We start from the raw sequence: 18013 nt of genomic DNA on the forward strand, positions 1-18013 counted from the left end.
TACTTCCACTGACTATCGCAGGTTGTATCAGCACACTTATAGGCCACATTGCATAAAATTACTCACAAATTCACTGTTCACATCATCTAGTGAGCACCCATGGGATCCAGTACCACTACTTCGCTGTGTGGCACAGATGCCACTGCCAACACACGTACTTCTGCTCACTACATGTTACGAAGATTTCACTGCATGTTACAAAGATTAGCATGGCTGCAGAAACATTACCATTTGAAGCTTTAGTAAAAGATCGTCTTGACTTCTGAAACATGTTAGATGTTGTACATGCATTAATGGAAAGGAGGATTAATAGCATGCTGAAAGTATGAAGCCATGAATCCCACTGAAGCCATGAATCCCACTCGCCTATTGGCAGGACACAATTCATGTAGGTGATAGGCTTATTCTAGTGTTAAGGACGCTAACATGGAATGAAATGTGATCCCTGATATACCTGGATTTATCACGGGAACCTACTGTCTAATGAGTATCCATCCATTTGTTCAACTATGCCACTTTACAGAGAACCTGTACCTCCACAAGACTATGTCTCACATTGCCACCAAATTTTGTTGACACTTCATGGACATGAATTATCAGCAAAACTGAGATTCCATTAAGGGAGATTTGTGCACCTTGAACCCAGCTCCAACTCATCATGAAATATGGGCAGCATGTGACTTTTAATGGATCAGGATTGCTTTCCAACACTTAAATTGTCTCAGTGTATCCGTGCCACTAAGTGCCATCACCATCATGAAGAAAGCAGGTGCTAATACACCAAAATTGTTGCCAGTCTCACTACGAGTCTTAAGTTCATAATTTTCGTGAAGTGTCATAAAATCTGTAAAGAGAACAGCTGATGGAAACTCACGAATTAGCATTTAAAGAACATCATTCCCATCAAGTACACAAGTGGAAGTTGGGGATAAGTAGAAAAAATGGCATCTGCTATAAGAATCAAGATTTAAGAGGGACTTGATGGGACCCACTGCTCCCTTTTTCCACCTTCCCATCAAAAATCAAGTCAAATGGTCAGTTTTCTGATGACAGGCTCCCGAACTACTTCTGACTTACACAGATTTCTTCTCCATTCATCGTCCTTCAGTATACACTAGGGAATAAAAGGTTTATTACAAAATACACATTCAAGATTGCCTTTTGGCACTGTACAGCTAGTAACTATAAAAGAAATTATTCTTTCAAACAATGGAAAACCCAGGACGGAATGTAACAATATTAGAAAAAAAGTTGCCATTCACCATATAGCAGAGTTGCTGAGGCACAACAAAAAGATTCACACAATTATAGCTTCCGGCCATTAAGGGACCACACCGTGGTTCAGGTAAAATAAAACCTATTTTCGGTTTTCATCATATTTCGATAGATTAAGGTTTTATTTAAGCACTCTGAAAAGGATTTTGCTGAGAAAATTTTTTTCGAGCATTTAAAGAGCATTTTTCTACCACATGTGTTTATGTGCCATGCCCGCTTTTCTGCATATATTTTAGACCTTTATATCCCCTACATTGCACCTTAGGGATTTTTTTTTTACTCCCGAGTGTGTTGGCTATCCTTGGAATGCAACAGTCAGTATTCTTTTGTTTCTGCTGTTTGACGAAACGTAAAGGCATTTTCAAGAAATGACAATTTAGAGGAAACATGTTTAGAAAGCTTTCTGTACAAGAGGTTATGTCACCTGGCAACGATGTTTCTAATTGTAATTCTTCAACAAGTGCATCATCAAAGAAGCTCTCACCATTTCAAGATAGTTACAATGAATTTACAGTAGGTGACAAGGGATGCAGTAACATTATTATAAATTTGAGAATATTATCTGATGTAATTTCTAAATTTGTACACTGTACACAGTGTGGTGAGTCACAGAGTGTGAAAATTTGTGAGAGTGCCAGTGGGAGAAAAGGCCTAGCAATTGCTTTGGATTTAATTTGGACCAAATGCTCAGCTGTGATTTCATTTATGAGTTCTTCAAAACCAGGTGCAAGTGGCCCTTATGGAATCAATACTCGATTAGTTTACGCCTTACGATCCATTGGCAAGGGCATGGCTGCAGGGAGAACATTTTGTTCAGTGATGAACTTACATCAACCACCAAATAAATTTGAAAAACTGACTGCAATATTAGAGAAAGCTATATGTGAGGTCAGTGAGAAAAGCATGAAACTGGCTGCTAGGGAAGCAGTGGAAGAAAATGATGGATGTTCAGATACTGCAGTTGGCAGAAAAGAGGACATACTTCTCTGAATGGAGTAGTGACTGCCACAAGTGTAGACACCGGTAAAGTGTTAGATGTGGAGATAATGTCTAAATATTGCAAATGTTATAAAGTCAATGAACATAAAGAACACAACTGGGTGGCTAATTTTAGAGGAACAAGTGGTGGTACAGAAGTTCATGGAGAACAACAAATATTTCATCGCTCCATAGAAACAAGATGCTACGGTACACCAAATATTTGGACAATGGTGACAGTAAGGCATACAACAATGTGGTGAACTCTAAGCTATATGGAGATGCCATTATTAACAATAGAATGTGTAGGCCATGTTCAAAAACATTTGGGAACAAGGCTGAGAAAACTAATTGTTGATATGAGAGGAAAAAATTTAGAAGATGGAAAATTGTTGACCAGACAGGGTCAGTTAACTAAAACTGAAATAGAAAACTTGCAGGTATATTATGGGCAGGCAATTAGGAGAATAAAAAAAATCTGGAGGCAATGAAGAGAGATGTTTGGGCCATACTCTTCTATAAGTCCTCTACTGATGATAATGCATCTCATGGATTGTGTCCATCAGGAGAAAATTCGTGGTGCAAATACAATAGGGCTCAGGCAACTGGAGAATCTTACTCTCACCAGCATTTTCTTTCTGCTTCTGTTATTACAACAATTAAACCTATTTTCAGATACTTGGCTCATCCTGACCTTCTAAAGAAATGTCTGCATGGGCAGACACAGAACCCAAATGAATGTTTCTACAGCATAATTTGGAACCGCCTTCCTAAAACTGTATTTGTAGGCATGCATACAATGAAATTAGGAATTCGTGATGCTTTTATTACATTCAATTGTGGTAATATTGGAAAGTGTTGGGTACTAAAAAAGCTGGGAATTAATCCTGGTGAAAATATGACCACTGGGCTGCAACATTGCGATAAAATGAGGATAGCCATTGCAGGCAGGTCTGCATCTAATACGGCCAAGAAAGCAAGACAAACATCCAGGAAGGTGAAAAAGAAGCTGGAAGACCTGCTAGAGGCCAAAGAAGGGCCATCACATGTGCAGCAGGACAGTTTTAATTAACTGTAAGTAACTGATTTCAAAAGTTTTTCCTTTCAAGTCAATTTCCCGTAAACTAAAATTTTCAGTATGTATGCCCCATATAAGAAACTATCATAGATAAATAAACGAAATTTATATATGCATAACATAAGAAGCCACCTCTGGTACTACAATCATTAATATTCCCCCATTAGGAAGTTCACAAAAAAATATTTTCTGCAAAAAAATATTTTTTTGTTAGTAAATTTAAAAAAGTATTTCTTAAAAACTATAAAATGGATAAAGTAGATTTTAGTACAGTTTACTATTAGCATCATGTAACATACAGTAAAGATATTAAGGTCTTGCATCAAATAGTTTTTCAGAAATGGGTCAAATACTTGCCTAAATTAACATGGGTTAGATAGGCAGGATGTGGTCCCCTTAAAGCCTTTGTCAGCAACACACACACACACACACACACACACAAACAAACAAACAAACAAACACAACTCGCACCCATGTCTGCAGTCTCGGATAACTGAAACCACACTGCGAGCAGCAGCACCATTGCGTGACGGGAGTGGCGACTGGGCGGGGGTAAGGAGGAGGCTGGGGCAGGGAGAGGGAGGGATAGTATTGTGGGGGTGGCAGACAGTGAAGTGCTGCAGTTTAGACGGAGGGCAGTAGAGAACTTCTCATGACAAACAACAAGCTGTCTGTCCGCATGAATGGCCACTGACAAACTGTGGCCAAAAAACAAGTGGACCACCCTGTTGTTGAATACACTGCCAAACACGATATCCATCATCTCAATAACTGCTTCACAGCTTTTGCCATATGGATCCTTCCTATCAACACCAGCTTTTCTGAATTGCACAGGTGGGAACTTTCCCTGCAATACATCCTAAGTTCCCGTAACCCTCCTGGTCTCAACCTTCGTTAGTCACTGTCCTCAGCCATCCAGCCCCCTCCCTGTTCCCATTCCAGCACTACACAGCCATCATCATTTCACCGCCACACCCAGTCTTAATTTCTTTTTACGCCACACCCAGTCTTAATTTCTTTTTATTTCTCTCCTCTCCACTACACCCCCCCCCCCTCCCCACCTTCTCTCCTGCCCTCTGTCTAAAGTGCAGCACTTCACTGTCTGCCGCCCCCACTGTACTATGCCTCCCCCTCACTGCCCTAGTCTCCTCCTTACCCCCACCAAGTCGCCACTCCCATCATGCACTGGTGCGGCTGCTCACAGTGTGGTTTCAGTTATCTGAGGCTGCAGACATGTGTGCAAGTTGTGTTTTCGTGAGTGTGTGTGTGTATTGCTGACAAAGGCCATAATGACTGAAAGCATCTCTGCTACATGGTGAGTGGCAACTTTCCTTCTGTAATAAAATTATTCTTTCCATATTGTGCGGGATATGTACTCAAGATGACTAGCCTGTTATTTGTGTACTGACATGTGGCTGATTAGTGAAGAACAGTCCTACTAGGACATGTCATGTCTCCACTACCATTTCAGGCAGTATTTTTTCAAATGCTGTCCTTCACAAACTGCCACCACGTGACCTCCAATTTACAAGTACTAATGAATTACCTGATGTCTATCATGCCTAGACCATTTCATACATATACACATTTAGTCACTAATTCAATTTCTTACTAAATGCTTAATGTGTATATACTGGACACCTATAGAACCAAGCCCTCTTTATACAGGATGTTACAAAAAGGTACGACCAAACTTTCAGGAAACATTCCTCACACACAAAGAAAGATAATATGTTATGTGGACATGTGTCCGGAAACGCTTACTTTCCATGTTAGGGCTCATTTTATTTCTTCTCTTCAAATCACATTAATCATGGAATGGAAACACACAGCAACAGAACATACCAGCATGACTTCAAACACTTTGTTACAGGAAATGTTCAAAATGTCCTCCGTTAGCGAGGATACATGCATCCACCCTCCGTCGCATGGAATCCTTGATGCGCTGATGCAGACCTGGAGAATGGCGTATTGTATCACAGCCATCCACAATATGAGCACGAAGAGTCTCTACATTTGGTACCGGGGTTGCATAGACTAGAGCTTCAAATGCCCCCATAAATGAAAGTCAGGAGAGCATGGAGGCCATGGAATTGGTCTGCCTCTACCAATCCATCGGTCACCGAATCTGTTGTTGAGAAGCGTACGAACACTTCGACTGAAATGTGCAGGAGCTCCATCGTGCATGAACCACATGTTGTGTCGTACTTGTAAAGGCACATGTTCTAGCAGCACAGGTAGAGTATCTCGTATGAAATCATGATAACGTGCTCCATTGAGCGTAGGTGGAAGAACATGGGGCCCAATCAAGACATCACCAACAATGCCCGCCCAAACGTTCACAGAAAATCTGTGATGATGACGTGATTGCACAGTTGCGTGCGGATTCTTGTCAGCCCACACATGTTGATTGTGAAAATTTACAATTTTATCACGTTGGAATGAAGCCTCATCCGTAAAGAGAACAACTGCACTGAAATGAGGATTGACACATTGTTGGATGAACCATTCACAGAAGTGTACCCGTGGAGGCCAATCAGCTGCTGATAGTGCCTGCACACGCTGTACATGGTACGGAAACAACTGGTTGTCCTGTAGCACTCTCCATACAGTGAGGTGGTCAACGTTACCTTGTACAGCAGCACCTTCTCTGATGCTGACATTAGGGTTATCGTCAACTGCACGAAGAATTGCCTCGTCCATTGCAGGTGTCCTCGTCATTCTAGGTCTTCCCCAGTCGCAAGTCATAGGCCGGAATGTTCCGTGCTCCCTAAGACGCCGATCAATTACTTCGAATGTCTTCCTGTCGGGACACCTTCGTTGTGGCAATCTGTCTCGATACAAACGTACCGTGCTAATCCATACATCAAATGGGCATCTGCCAACCCCACATTTGTAAACATTGCACTGACTGCAAAACCACGTTCGTGATGAACACTAACGTACTGATGTGCTTGATACTAGTACTGTAGAGCAGTGAGTCGCATGTCAACACAAGCACCGAAGTCAACATTACCTCCCTTCAATTGGGTCAACTGGCGGTGAATCGAGGAAGTACAGTACATACCGACGAAACTAAAATGAGCTCTAACATGGAAATTAAGCGTTTCGGGACACATGTCCACATAACATATTTTCTTTCTTTGTGTGTGAGGAATGTTTCCTGAAAGTTTGGTCGTACCTTTTTGTAACACCCTGTATAATTAAACATGGAATTGAGTTTATAGTTACCATAGTTCTCAGTAATTTGCAGATTTTTGCCTAGTCCTTAATGTCTATGGTAAGAGAGGAAACCTTTATTTTCTGTGATTATCAGAAGGTAATGTCATTTTGGAATTCTGTATCTTATGCATTTGGGCTGCAGATAACATTTCCTGCAGCTTCACTACAAGTGAACATTCTCTTCTATAGGCACTATGAAAATGGATTTTCAGAATTAAATAATTTCCATCAAAATGTAGAACTTCTACAGTACAGCCGTTATAAGTGATATCTAAAAAATTATGGTGATGGCTACACAAAAGTAATGATGAAAATTTACCTCAAATTGAAACTTTGGGTTGGGTAGTCTTAAATACTCTTCCAGCAAATATAAATAAAAATACATCAGATAGCCATATAATAATTTATTAAAATAGTCTTAAATTTAACATTTTATACAGAAAAATTTTAAATAGTAACTTTTCACAGCTTCAATCCAAATTTGCAGGTGACAAATATCCCACTCCCTCTCATATCCATGATGCAGTGACCTATGACAGCAAGCAATAATTGTGAATATAAAAAGTCTTTCGAGTTTCTCAGTGAAAGTGCCTATTCCAAGTGCACAAAATGATGGCATTATCTAAAAAAAAAAAAAAAAAAAAAAAAAAAAAAAGCAACACTGTGACTAAGTTGCAGTCCATTAGAAGTGTCTCATTTTGCACTGTACATTTGATATATCTTCCACTTCTTTTGTTTAAAGATCACTGTTACAGTCCATGTGAAATATGGAAAGGCATCTCTTTCCATATAGTGACAACTAACATTACAGTTTTTTAATGTAATGATCTATTTCAGATTAAAAGGGACAGGAATGTATCTTCTGTTGAAAATACCTTCACATACTTAAGTTATGTAAAGTTATAGGGCATCACGGGCACACCTTATGCACAAGATACAGACTTCCCTTGCACCAACTGTAAATATTTAAACAATAAATTCAATAAACATAATAAAAACAAGATCACACTTAAAAATTTGGCATATTGCATCAGAGAGTAGAATCTTAACACCTCTTACATCTGCTTTAATTTATATTTAGAAGTATACATAATGACAGTCTTTTACAATACATTAATATTGTAAATAAAAACTTTTTCTCAGCCTTATTCTGAACACTGGCCACACGCATAGTAGGGCACTAAAAGAACCAAACGCTAAAAGCATTGCCTCATTCAATAAATTGTTACTTACTCTCTTCTTGAACCTATGAAAAGTAATTGTACTGCAATAAATGAAAGATTTCAATTGAGCAAGTACAAGAATCAGCAGCAGCCCAAGATGGGATTTAGTTTACCCTGGCAGACCTAGTGGCACCACTACACATTAAATGTTCTGTATCTACACTACTTTAACAAGTCACAGTTCCTCGCAAAGGTAGGAATCAATTACAGTTATTTTAGAGATCAGAATTAATCATTCCATTGCCTTTAACAAAGTCCACTGATAGGTCTAAGTTTCAGCACTCAGTTAGTGAAGTTTACACCACCTTTGTTGAATAACGTCACAAAACTTCCAACACTAAACCTGTTACAAGACCAGTATGTTATAATGTTAAATCAGATTGAGAGGGAGTTTGTCATCAGCATTCTCATTTGACTTCCACACACGCTCATCCACTCAATCATTCATTCACCCATGTACATATGTATAGATATATATTTGGTATGTGATAATTTCAACAAATTTTCATAATTTGTAATTAATTATGTTTTCAGAAAGGGGCATGAAAATACATACAAGTATGTGACAAAAAGGAAACTTAAAAGTCTATCTGTATAATTGCATCTCTCAGCAGTGCACTTTTGTGTTTGAAAATGTCCATAGAAGAAACCAAAGATAGAAATATAGGGCACAAAATGCCCTAATAAACAAAAAAATAATTCCCCGGTGAGTCGTGCACAAACAACTGACTTAATTTCTGTCTCAAGTATCATGGCTCACCACTCAGCGTCACCATTAGACTTTTGGAACACAAAGTCTTTGCCGTTTAGATTCATTATACCATCTTTCAAATAGAACTTCCACTTGTTGCGACTGCGAGTGATTTTATCGTACTGGCAAACAATGACGTTGTCAGTGTCAAAGAGATCTGTTGGATCATCCTCTGATACGTCATCACCTGAGTTGAGTGGCTCCTCTTCTTGGCCACCACCATTTGCTTCATCCTCATTCTCATCATCATCAACACGGTCCTCCGTTTCGTCTTCATCATCATCATCACCATCATCGTCAACATCTTCATCCTCTTCGTCAGATGTATCATTGTGTCCATCTAACTGCAATATTACCTGCAAATAAGGCAAGTGTTTCAGCAGGAAAACTATATGGGTTATGAGGGAGTCAAAGTGATTTTATGGCCACAACTGTAGTATATCCCACCAAATGATGCTCTGTTTGTACTGAGAATAAGTAGCAAATAGGTTCATTCAGAAATTTGCTTTGTATAATGCACTATTACTGTCTAACATTCCTCATAAGCCAGACAGTTTAAAAGTCTGTGCTGGCACAGTGTTGTAATCTCAATACTTCACATCAGCTATACTGTTACAAAGTAGGCTATTCAGCAGCATAGTAATTAATCACCTCACATGAAAGTGAGATATCAATAATTTGGACTATTGCAGAATTTTATTAGAGCAAATACTGTAATATGAAGGAAAATGTAATTTAAATTATTTTACTGAGAAATAAAGAGCTTAAAGTGTATGAAGTAGAGATATCAATGTTCTTATAATACATCTCATTTAGCACAAGCTTCACTGATACATACAAATATTTCTTCTTTTATCCATGTACAACCCTTTCTTTAAAATCTTTTAAGACTCAATAAATGCCGAGTTAAGCAACACGGTTCTCTTGAATTAGTGATTTCATTGATGCAGCCTGAATGGCTCTTTCAAGAAATTGTTATATTTCTCAAATTGAAACATGAGAGAAAGCAGCTTTAAGATGGATAGCCATATGAAAATCCCCAAGAGAAACTAAATTACAGCAGAAGCAAACAATTGTTTAAAGATATGCTAATAGTTTCTTTGACACAAGTGTCACCTGAAGGAGACAGTGGGGAAGCTGTCAAAATACAGTGAAGAACTCTGTGGCAACCTTGGAAATCTAAAGCTTAAAAATTAATGTCATAGCCTCGCAACTTGTGAGCCTAGATTTCAAAGGAGCAATTCCATTATTTCCCTCAAATGATTTAGGGTCCGAACCTTTATATTCAGACAATGATTTAAATCCTGGTCATCCCAATGCAAAATTATGACTTCTAACAATTGAGTTACCTCACTTGTTACAACGTTAGTCTTAATTCACATCATAGTAGTAAACATTTCAGGGTAACGAATATTTAGAAATTTATGTTATGCAAGCCTGCCTCACCTCAAATGGTCACGATTTATAGTTTCAATGTTTAAAATATAACAAGGCACGTGAAGAACTATATAAAATTATGACAAGCTGAACTTCATAGCAAACAGCTGTGTTAACCTGTTGCCATACTATTAAGTGCAGAAATGATGCGAATGACTGGGCCAGCACGATATACGAGAGTCGCAATGTTGCTACATGTTTATTTTTTTTCATGCAATACTGCTCTTTTAGGCTTTAACTCTAGTTTGATTCTTGTTCCCTTTTTATATATCTGTAATATAATATTTCAAGCAATTCTTCGATGTATCAATATAAAGTTTTACACATAAACAATACTTTAGTAGAAATTATAATCTTCACCGGCGTCTTCCTGAGCAACTTCTTCATAAGAAATGTAATAACACAACACCTAATTGTAGATATTGCCAACAAAAAACATAATTACAAGAAGAAATGTTTACCTTGAATGAATTTCTAATGGGGAAAGAACCTACAACTAATTTGGTAATTTCAAAAGCACTGAGGTAGATGTAATGCCAGTTTACTTTACGAGATACTGTAGAGTTGTGCTGTTGGTCCATCACTGCTTTTCTTGATAAGTGGTTGTGAACAACTGTATTGCAGTTTATTAAAATAATTTTTCCTTGATGTCCGTCACATGCCATTACAGTAATGCCCCAACAGCTGTAAGCTCCCTTCGGCTGAACAGGTAATGGGTAACACGCACAGACACAAAGAACTGCTGCCCTCTGGGGTCACCAATAGAAAAAACAGCCCATGAGTAGAGCTCGGCTTTCCAGTGGTTAAATGGTGCTTGTTCCTGAAGCATTGACTGCTCTGCATTTCTCTAATCCTGCAAGTCAACAGACACGTTGACAACAGTGGGAAGTTAGTACATGCATGTTGCAGGCTACAAAGTATGAACGGTCAAGTAACAAGTAATTTTAATTACACTGTAGATATAGCATAGAGAGAGAGAGAGAGAGAGAGAGAGATTGGGGAGGGGGGGAGGGATGGCATATAACAAGATGGGATTATTTTGTTAGACACTGTGCCAGTTGTCTGCATAACTGTCAAACACACAATTTCTGTACACTTTATCCTGCAAAGATCATGGATATTCACAGATCATTCCATCTTTGAGGTTATGCTGCCACTGGACTTTTCACATGCCACTGTGTCAAGAGAGTACAAGAAATATCTTCTGCTCCAGAGTTGAGTGCCATGAGCAACATGCTGACTACAAGGGTCAGCGCAGTCTTTTCCAACGTCAATACTGCATAATATCCAGTGAAGGGCTATATCATCCTGAACTAGCAACTTACCAGGTAGTAATGAAGCTTCTGTTCCATGTGTGCACCTATGCTCACCCCATGCCAAATTAAAAATGAAGTTTGCCTGAAATGATGAGTAATGATACACAGAGGGTACAAGCACAACAAAAATGAGATGAGGTGGTGCATTCAGGCTGATGGAAAATGTATTTGCACTGAATATCAATTTCCTATTTTCTTTTAGAATAAGAAACATTTTGTTCCTATCAGCAAATTTGACCGACATGATACCTGGCATTTCTACTATTATAACATTTCCCAATGAAGGCTCTTTCTACAGATTTTGTTCCACTTTGCACTGCAATCTCCCATTAACATCATGTAGTGTTATTTGCTGCCATTTATGTATTTCTGTAACTCTTTACGCAAGTCTTTCTCTTCACGGTAGTGTTGGAGTGCCTCCCATGGAATAAAGCCAGTACCAGAGTTTCATCAGTCCATTTCCCCAATTTTTTTTTTTTTTTTTCTGCATGTACGCTAGAATATAAACAGCCCAAGATCTCTTATGTGGGCCTTTAGTAAACCTATGCGTAATTCTTTAGCCTGCCAGGACTCAGAGTTCAGCGAGATACAGGAACAGTACAAATCTCAGCAGAGCTATGCTCTAAGCAATCTCAGTCCATAACCAAGTACCTGAATCTCAATTTGTGTGCAACTCACATGAAAGCAAAGTCCTCAAGTCTCCAGTCAATATCATCATTTAGCAAGCAGCCAGTCTTGTTATGCATCAACACATCAAGCTGTTTGCAGTGTGGGTTATTGAGCAGCCTGCCAACATTTGTTCCTCAAAAAGTGAGTTACCTTATGAATAGTAAATAAGAACCTACCCTGAGCAATTCTGAAACTTTGTGACAGAATGAAACTGGGATCTGAACCTGGACCTTCACTTTCACTGACAACTGAAGCTGTGATGAGATTTGAGTTGCATCTGGATAACTCAGCAAGTAGACACAAAAGGTATGGTTCTGGCACAGTTTTAATCTGTTGGAAGGATCACAACAATGTACGCTCCAATTCAGAGTGAAAAATTCATTCTTAAGTTTCTTACCTTATTCCATATTAAGTGTTCCTTAAAGTAACTATTCTATTCACTAACAATGAATGAAACAGACAATTTAGTGAAACTGAACTCAACATCATGCATCATGTTCAATTGTGTGTACACACACACACACACACACACACACACACACACACAGACAGAGAGAGAGAGAGAGAGAGAGAGAGAGAGAGAGAGAGAGGAGAGAGAGAGAGACCTCCTGTTGTATCCTAATACCCATTTGTCCAAGTAATAAAAATTAAGACAGCACTTATTAATTACAAACAGTCTTAATTTTTATCAAAACAAGGACATGATACTGCAAGAAAGCCATTACCTCTTAAAGCATGGTAGGAATTTCAACTCTTTGCAAGCTACGGTGGTATGTTGCACAGTATGCATAACATACCAATTTTATTTGACACTCTTTCTCTGAAAGGCAAAAAAACAGCTAGCTATGCAGAATAGAAGTGGTACTTTTGGTGGCTGGTTTGTGTTGTATCACCAATCACAGCTCATCCTTGTTGCATTTGCGTCAGTATGCCACTGAGGCGTTATCCGTTAGTGTGTACGTATCTATCATGTTATGCATAAAAGCTATGTAAAAGTAACCGGACTATGGCAATGAGTCCTGGTCACCTATTTACCCTGATGATCCCACACCCTGCTACCACTCATCCTTGACCGTATCCCTTATAAAATGTTGTTAGCAGTGGGACCCTCAGTGTCCTTTTACCCATCACTATTCATGAGGAGAAAAGAAAACCTACAGTCTTCCATAGGTTGCAGGAGAGATCAGAATTATTGGCGGAAGGAAGTTTATGTGGGGTATCTGTAAGTGGAACTAGTGCATGGCTGATGCAGACACCATTCTACCAACTTCTCTTGGGTAATAAAGCACAATGAGATCCAGCACTGAAGGTAGAACTGCTGCAGATACTGACTTTGATCAGCATGCGTGCAAGCAGCAATGATGGTAAATTTTTAATAACTTGAGTAACCAGGTGATCAATCATGACAGACACACAGCAAGGTGTGGATTTGCAGACTGTTATAGCACAAATACCCTTAAAAATTCAACAATTTAAAGCAGATACAGAAGGCAGGAGAGACGCAAGTCAAGTAAACAGCAGCCCTCTGAGTGTACCCAATGAAAGTCCAATGGACTCTGTGATACTTAAGAACCTTTGCAGTTGTCTGCAGAAGATCAAATGAGGCGGCTCAAGTGCTTTTTAGAAAAAAAAGCAAGTTAAGGACAGTGGAATGACTAATAAAATAACTGGCAAAACTGTGACTCCAAGATGATGGACTCACTTTCGTTACATGTACTACAACATGCAGTCATGAAGCTACCTACAGTGAATTTAAACAGACATTTATGAAATTGTACAAAAGGGGGAAAAGAAAGACACACAGCATGATTTTACAGGGAGCAATTCCACAGCACGTTTATCTTGGACAGAGAATCCATCAAGGATTTTGCTTTAGAAAAGTCAGTGAGAATATTCAAATAACTTACAGGAAGGCAGCTGGCTGCATTCCTGTTAGTTATTTGAACATTATATATGCCAGGAGAAACTCGGGTCTCACACCAGGGACAATGATTAGCACAAAGAGAGAACACTGTTTGAAGCTGGAGAGTGCAAAGTTGGCCAAGCACGTAACATTCCTCACTGCAAGACAAACAGAAGTTCAATTTGCTGAAAAGCTACACAGATCCCAAATTGATTGCAAACTGGATCACCGTGTGTTTGAAGCTTATTCAGGAACCAGCTACCACATGAACAAAGCCCAACTTGTAAGAAAAAGATTCAATACTGCACCTATGGAGCGGAAGGTCACATAGCATGAAACAGTAATAAGGGGGACGCAAGGCCGAAGATGGATAGCTTTGAGAGGAGTATGTTAAACAACAGAGGTGATGGAAGTGCCACCACTACATCTATATCTACACTCTGCAAATCACCGTGAAATGCATGGGAAAGAGTACATCCCACTGTACCAGTTATTAGTGTTTCTTCCCATTCCATTCTCTTATGGAGTACGGGAAGAACGACTGTTTGTTTGAATGTTCTAGTGTGTGTGTGTGTGTGTGTGTGTGTGTGTGTGTGTGTGTGTGTGTGTTTTCTAATCTTGTCCTCACAATCTCCATGTTAGCGATTCACAGGGGATTTTAGTATATTCTTGGAGTCATCATTTAAAGCCAGTCCTTGAAACTTTGTTAGTAGACTGTCTTGGGATAGTTTACGTCTATCTTCAAGAGTCCGCCACATCAGTTTCTTCATTATTACTCCGACACTCTCCCACTTGTAACCATTTGTACTTCCTTTCTCTATATACGTTCAACATCCCCTGTTAGTCCTATTTAGTATGGATGTCATGAGTGATCCGTAAGCAATCTCCTTTGTACACTCATTGCACTTCAAATTTCTTTGACGTGGTGCTAAGAAAGAAAACCAGCGGCACCCAAGCTGTACAATTAAATGGCAACTGGTGCGCAATCACAAAGTTGTGATTAATTTTGTGACTGGCCAAGATAAATATGTGGTGAAAATGCAAGTGATAAGGAGGAGAGAGAAATGCTATGAAAGTGTATTGGGGTTAGATTTCCTGGCAGCTAACCATGCTCAGATATATGTAGAGAAAGGGAAATCGAATTTGGTCTTAACGATTATTGCTGCAATGAGAACTCTAAGGCTCAGATTCAGAGGAATGTCAATGCTGCTGACATAATGGGCAAACCTAGTAGTGACACAGTTATTCCTTTCTGACATACATTTGACTGAATGTAAGAGCAACCCTCCCCCCCCCCCCCCCCCCCCCAATCCCCACAGGAACACAATAAACTCTGTATATTGATGTGAAAATGCCAAAATGCAAAAGAAGGCATTTGTTTTTAACTGAGACATCAGTAAATGGTAACTTGCTACACCAGAGGCATGGCTATGCAGTGAGAAATGTCAGTGTCATTAAAGAAGAACCAAGTGGAAAATTGTGTGTTCCAGGAAGCATTGGCAATTTGAATAACGCAGAAGCAGAACTATCACAATGCCGAACATAGATTCACAAGATGTGATAGAAGTACCTACCAAGAAGGAATATGTGCAGGTAGTAAATTATTGTCCATCAAACAACAGCGTCAAGAAATCAACTCACGAAGCACTCTAACCAACCGTACAAGAGCTGTTTACTAAATTAAATGTTATCACCTGATGAGCAGCCAATAACTTTGCAAGCACTACTCAAAAAAAACTAAACTTTGTCCAAACAGGCCTCTGAAGGCCCAATGCTGCAACCAACCACCAATGACCTACTCAAAACATGAAACAGCATAGTTCCATCATATCCCTGCCACCTGTTTATTTGATTACTAATTATCTCTTATATAACTGCTTCACTGTGGGACTGCACTACTAGCTTGTAATCTGGGCCATTTTGTTGCACCAATCGCAAATTTTTTCTCACTTAGCTTGCCGTTTATTTTATACTACTGCTGCTCACTTGGACGTATGCCAACACACTATGTTAGCTGAAGCAATAATGAAGGAATAGTTATGGGTAGTACAATGTTATTTGTGAGTGGTTCACTTGAGGGTTAACACCAACTCAATGTCTGATTTACCTTGAGCCATATTTGAGACACTGTGCACTGGAATCTTCCCCTATCCATGACATTGTGCTGTTTCTCAAGTAGAATATTTAAGATACAAGATAATGGCACATGAATTCCATCTTAACTTAAAACTGACAGAAGCCAAGAACTATCCAGAACTGATGAACTGATAAATGAGGGGGAACTGCAGGCATTCCTATGTAGTGCGAATTTCTACTGACGATACTTTCAAGTGTGCACTGACATAGACATAGCATGATCAATGATTCAACTACTGAAAAAAGGAGCAGTTTTTACTAGGAATTCCAAATGTTCATGAGAGAGAGAGAGAGAGAGAGAGAGAGAGAGAGAGAGAGAGAGAGAGAGAGAGAGAGAAGAGGGGGGGGGGGGGGGGAGTGTTTACACTGTACTTACTTCGGTTGTTCTCTGAGAATGACCTGATCCACCAGGTGTGTCAGAGTCATCCTGGCCATCAGTCTGTCGTGGGATTTGTTGTATTGCAGCCTGCTGCTGTTGCTGGGACTGCTGCTGTTGTGCAGCCTGCAATGCAGCCAGTACATGTTGCTGCAGCAATGTGGTAGCAACCTGGGGAGGCAGGGCCATTGCAGCAGTAATGACGGGCCCCGTCAGCGACGTCTGTAGTGTATTCCCCTGCAAAGCTGATACAGGAACGTGGATGGTTACAGTGCCTGCAGGAGCAGGCAGTGTTATCTGTACTGGCACTGTCTTGTTTGGGTCTGCCACAATTACAGTTTGTTGTGTGGGCTGTGGAGGGGCACTGGCTTGTTGCGTCTGCTGATGCACCAGTTGCTGCTGCAAGGTTTGTTGCTGATGAGGCTGCTGATGAGACTGCTGCTGCTGTTGCTGCTGCTGCTGTAACTAAACAACACATATTTCTTCAGCAACACTTTAAACTTTAGAAGTATATGTATATGTTATGTTTGTCACAAGTCGTAGGTTTAACAGACGATGGAAATAGGTTTTGCATGTGCGTGCGCGTGTGTGTGTGTGTGTGTGTGTGTGTGTGTTTGTTTGTTTTATTTAAATGTTTGAATTACTGACTTCTTGTTGAAACAATGGAAAGTCTATGTTCGAATATCAACAATACTGTGAAAAAAACAGATTGCTATTCACCATCGATAACACAGACATGCAGACAGGTACAACAAAAAGACTGCACACATTCACCTTTCCCACAAAGCCTTTTCCAAAGAAAAAACAAACACACACACAAAATCACTACCTCTGGCCATTTCAGCCAGAATTCAATTGTGGTCAGAGCACCGGAAGTAGCAGTTGTGTGTGTGAGGTAGGTTGGATGATTAAAGGAACCAAAATACTAGGTCATCAGCCCCTTTTCCTCAGACAGGTCTACATGACTGTAGATCACAGATAGCCTACCACACAAAACTTAGGGAGAGAAAACCCCAAGGTCAATGAAGACAGATAAGGGACAAAAAGAAGAAAGGGAGATGGGGGAAGAAAGGCAGGCAAGGTGCCTGATCTAGAAAGCAGCCAGAATCCCTGAAAACAGAGTGCAATGAGGGGACATACATCCCCCAACTCCCACCACTTACCAAAGATACTCCACTATGAAACTTCCCAGGAAATGCTAGCAACATGGAGAGGGCAAGAGAAGCAAAAAGAGACAGGAGATGAAGAAATCTAACACACCACACAAGAGTGGGGGGGGGGGGGGGGGGGGGGAATAAAATGACAGGTAGGTTGAGGGCCAGGCTGACCCATCAAGCCCAGACCGCCACAGTATGTGTTCTGCCAGCACCCAATGGGTCGATAAGGTTAATTGGCCCTCTGTTAAAAAGAGTTGTAAAAGCCCCCTTCACAAAAAAAAACATTAAACTAAGTCAACTGCCGAGGCATCGTCTCTTAACAACAGAGGTAGTGAGTCAGAGAGATCAAGAGTCTGCCCACAGGGTGGCGTGATTGGGACAGTCCATCAAAATGTGGACAACCATCGAACGGGAACCACAATGACAGTGGCGTGGGTCCTCATGACGGACGAGATGGCCAAGAGTCAGTGAACTATGGCTGATGTGCAGCCA

At 40.0% G+C, this 18013-nt stretch overlaps 1 protein-coding gene across 5 annotated transcripts in view; it reads right to left on the reverse strand.

The window, feature by feature from the left end:
- Positions 1 to 6942: 6942 nt before the first annotated feature.
- Positions 6943 to 18013, reverse strand: part of LOC126100136 (transcription initiation factor IIA subunit 1-like) — a 43200-nt gene continuing 32129 nt past the window's right edge. For 4 of the 5 annotated variants that reach the window (XM_049910675.1, XM_049910672.1, XM_049910673.1 and 1 more), the window contains exons 3-4: positions 16365 to 16829; positions 6943 to 8883 (exon numbers count right to left, since the gene is read on the reverse strand). In XM_049910675.1, the coding sequence (XP_049766632.1) occupies positions 8533 to 8883; positions 16365 to 16829 (816 nt within the window). In that variant the 3' untranslated portion in view covers positions 6943 to 8532. The remainder of the gene's footprint in view (positions 8884 to 16364; positions 16830 to 18013) is intronic. The other variant, XM_049910676.1, reaches the window with a different exon arrangement.

This window comes from Schistocerca cancellata, chromosome 9, assembly GCF_023864275.1.
Source record: "Schistocerca cancellata isolate TAMUIC-IGC-003103 chromosome 9, iqSchCanc2.1, whole genome shotgun sequence".
Classification (NCBI taxonomy): domain Eukaryota; kingdom Metazoa; phylum Arthropoda; class Insecta; order Orthoptera; family Acrididae; genus Schistocerca; species Schistocerca cancellata.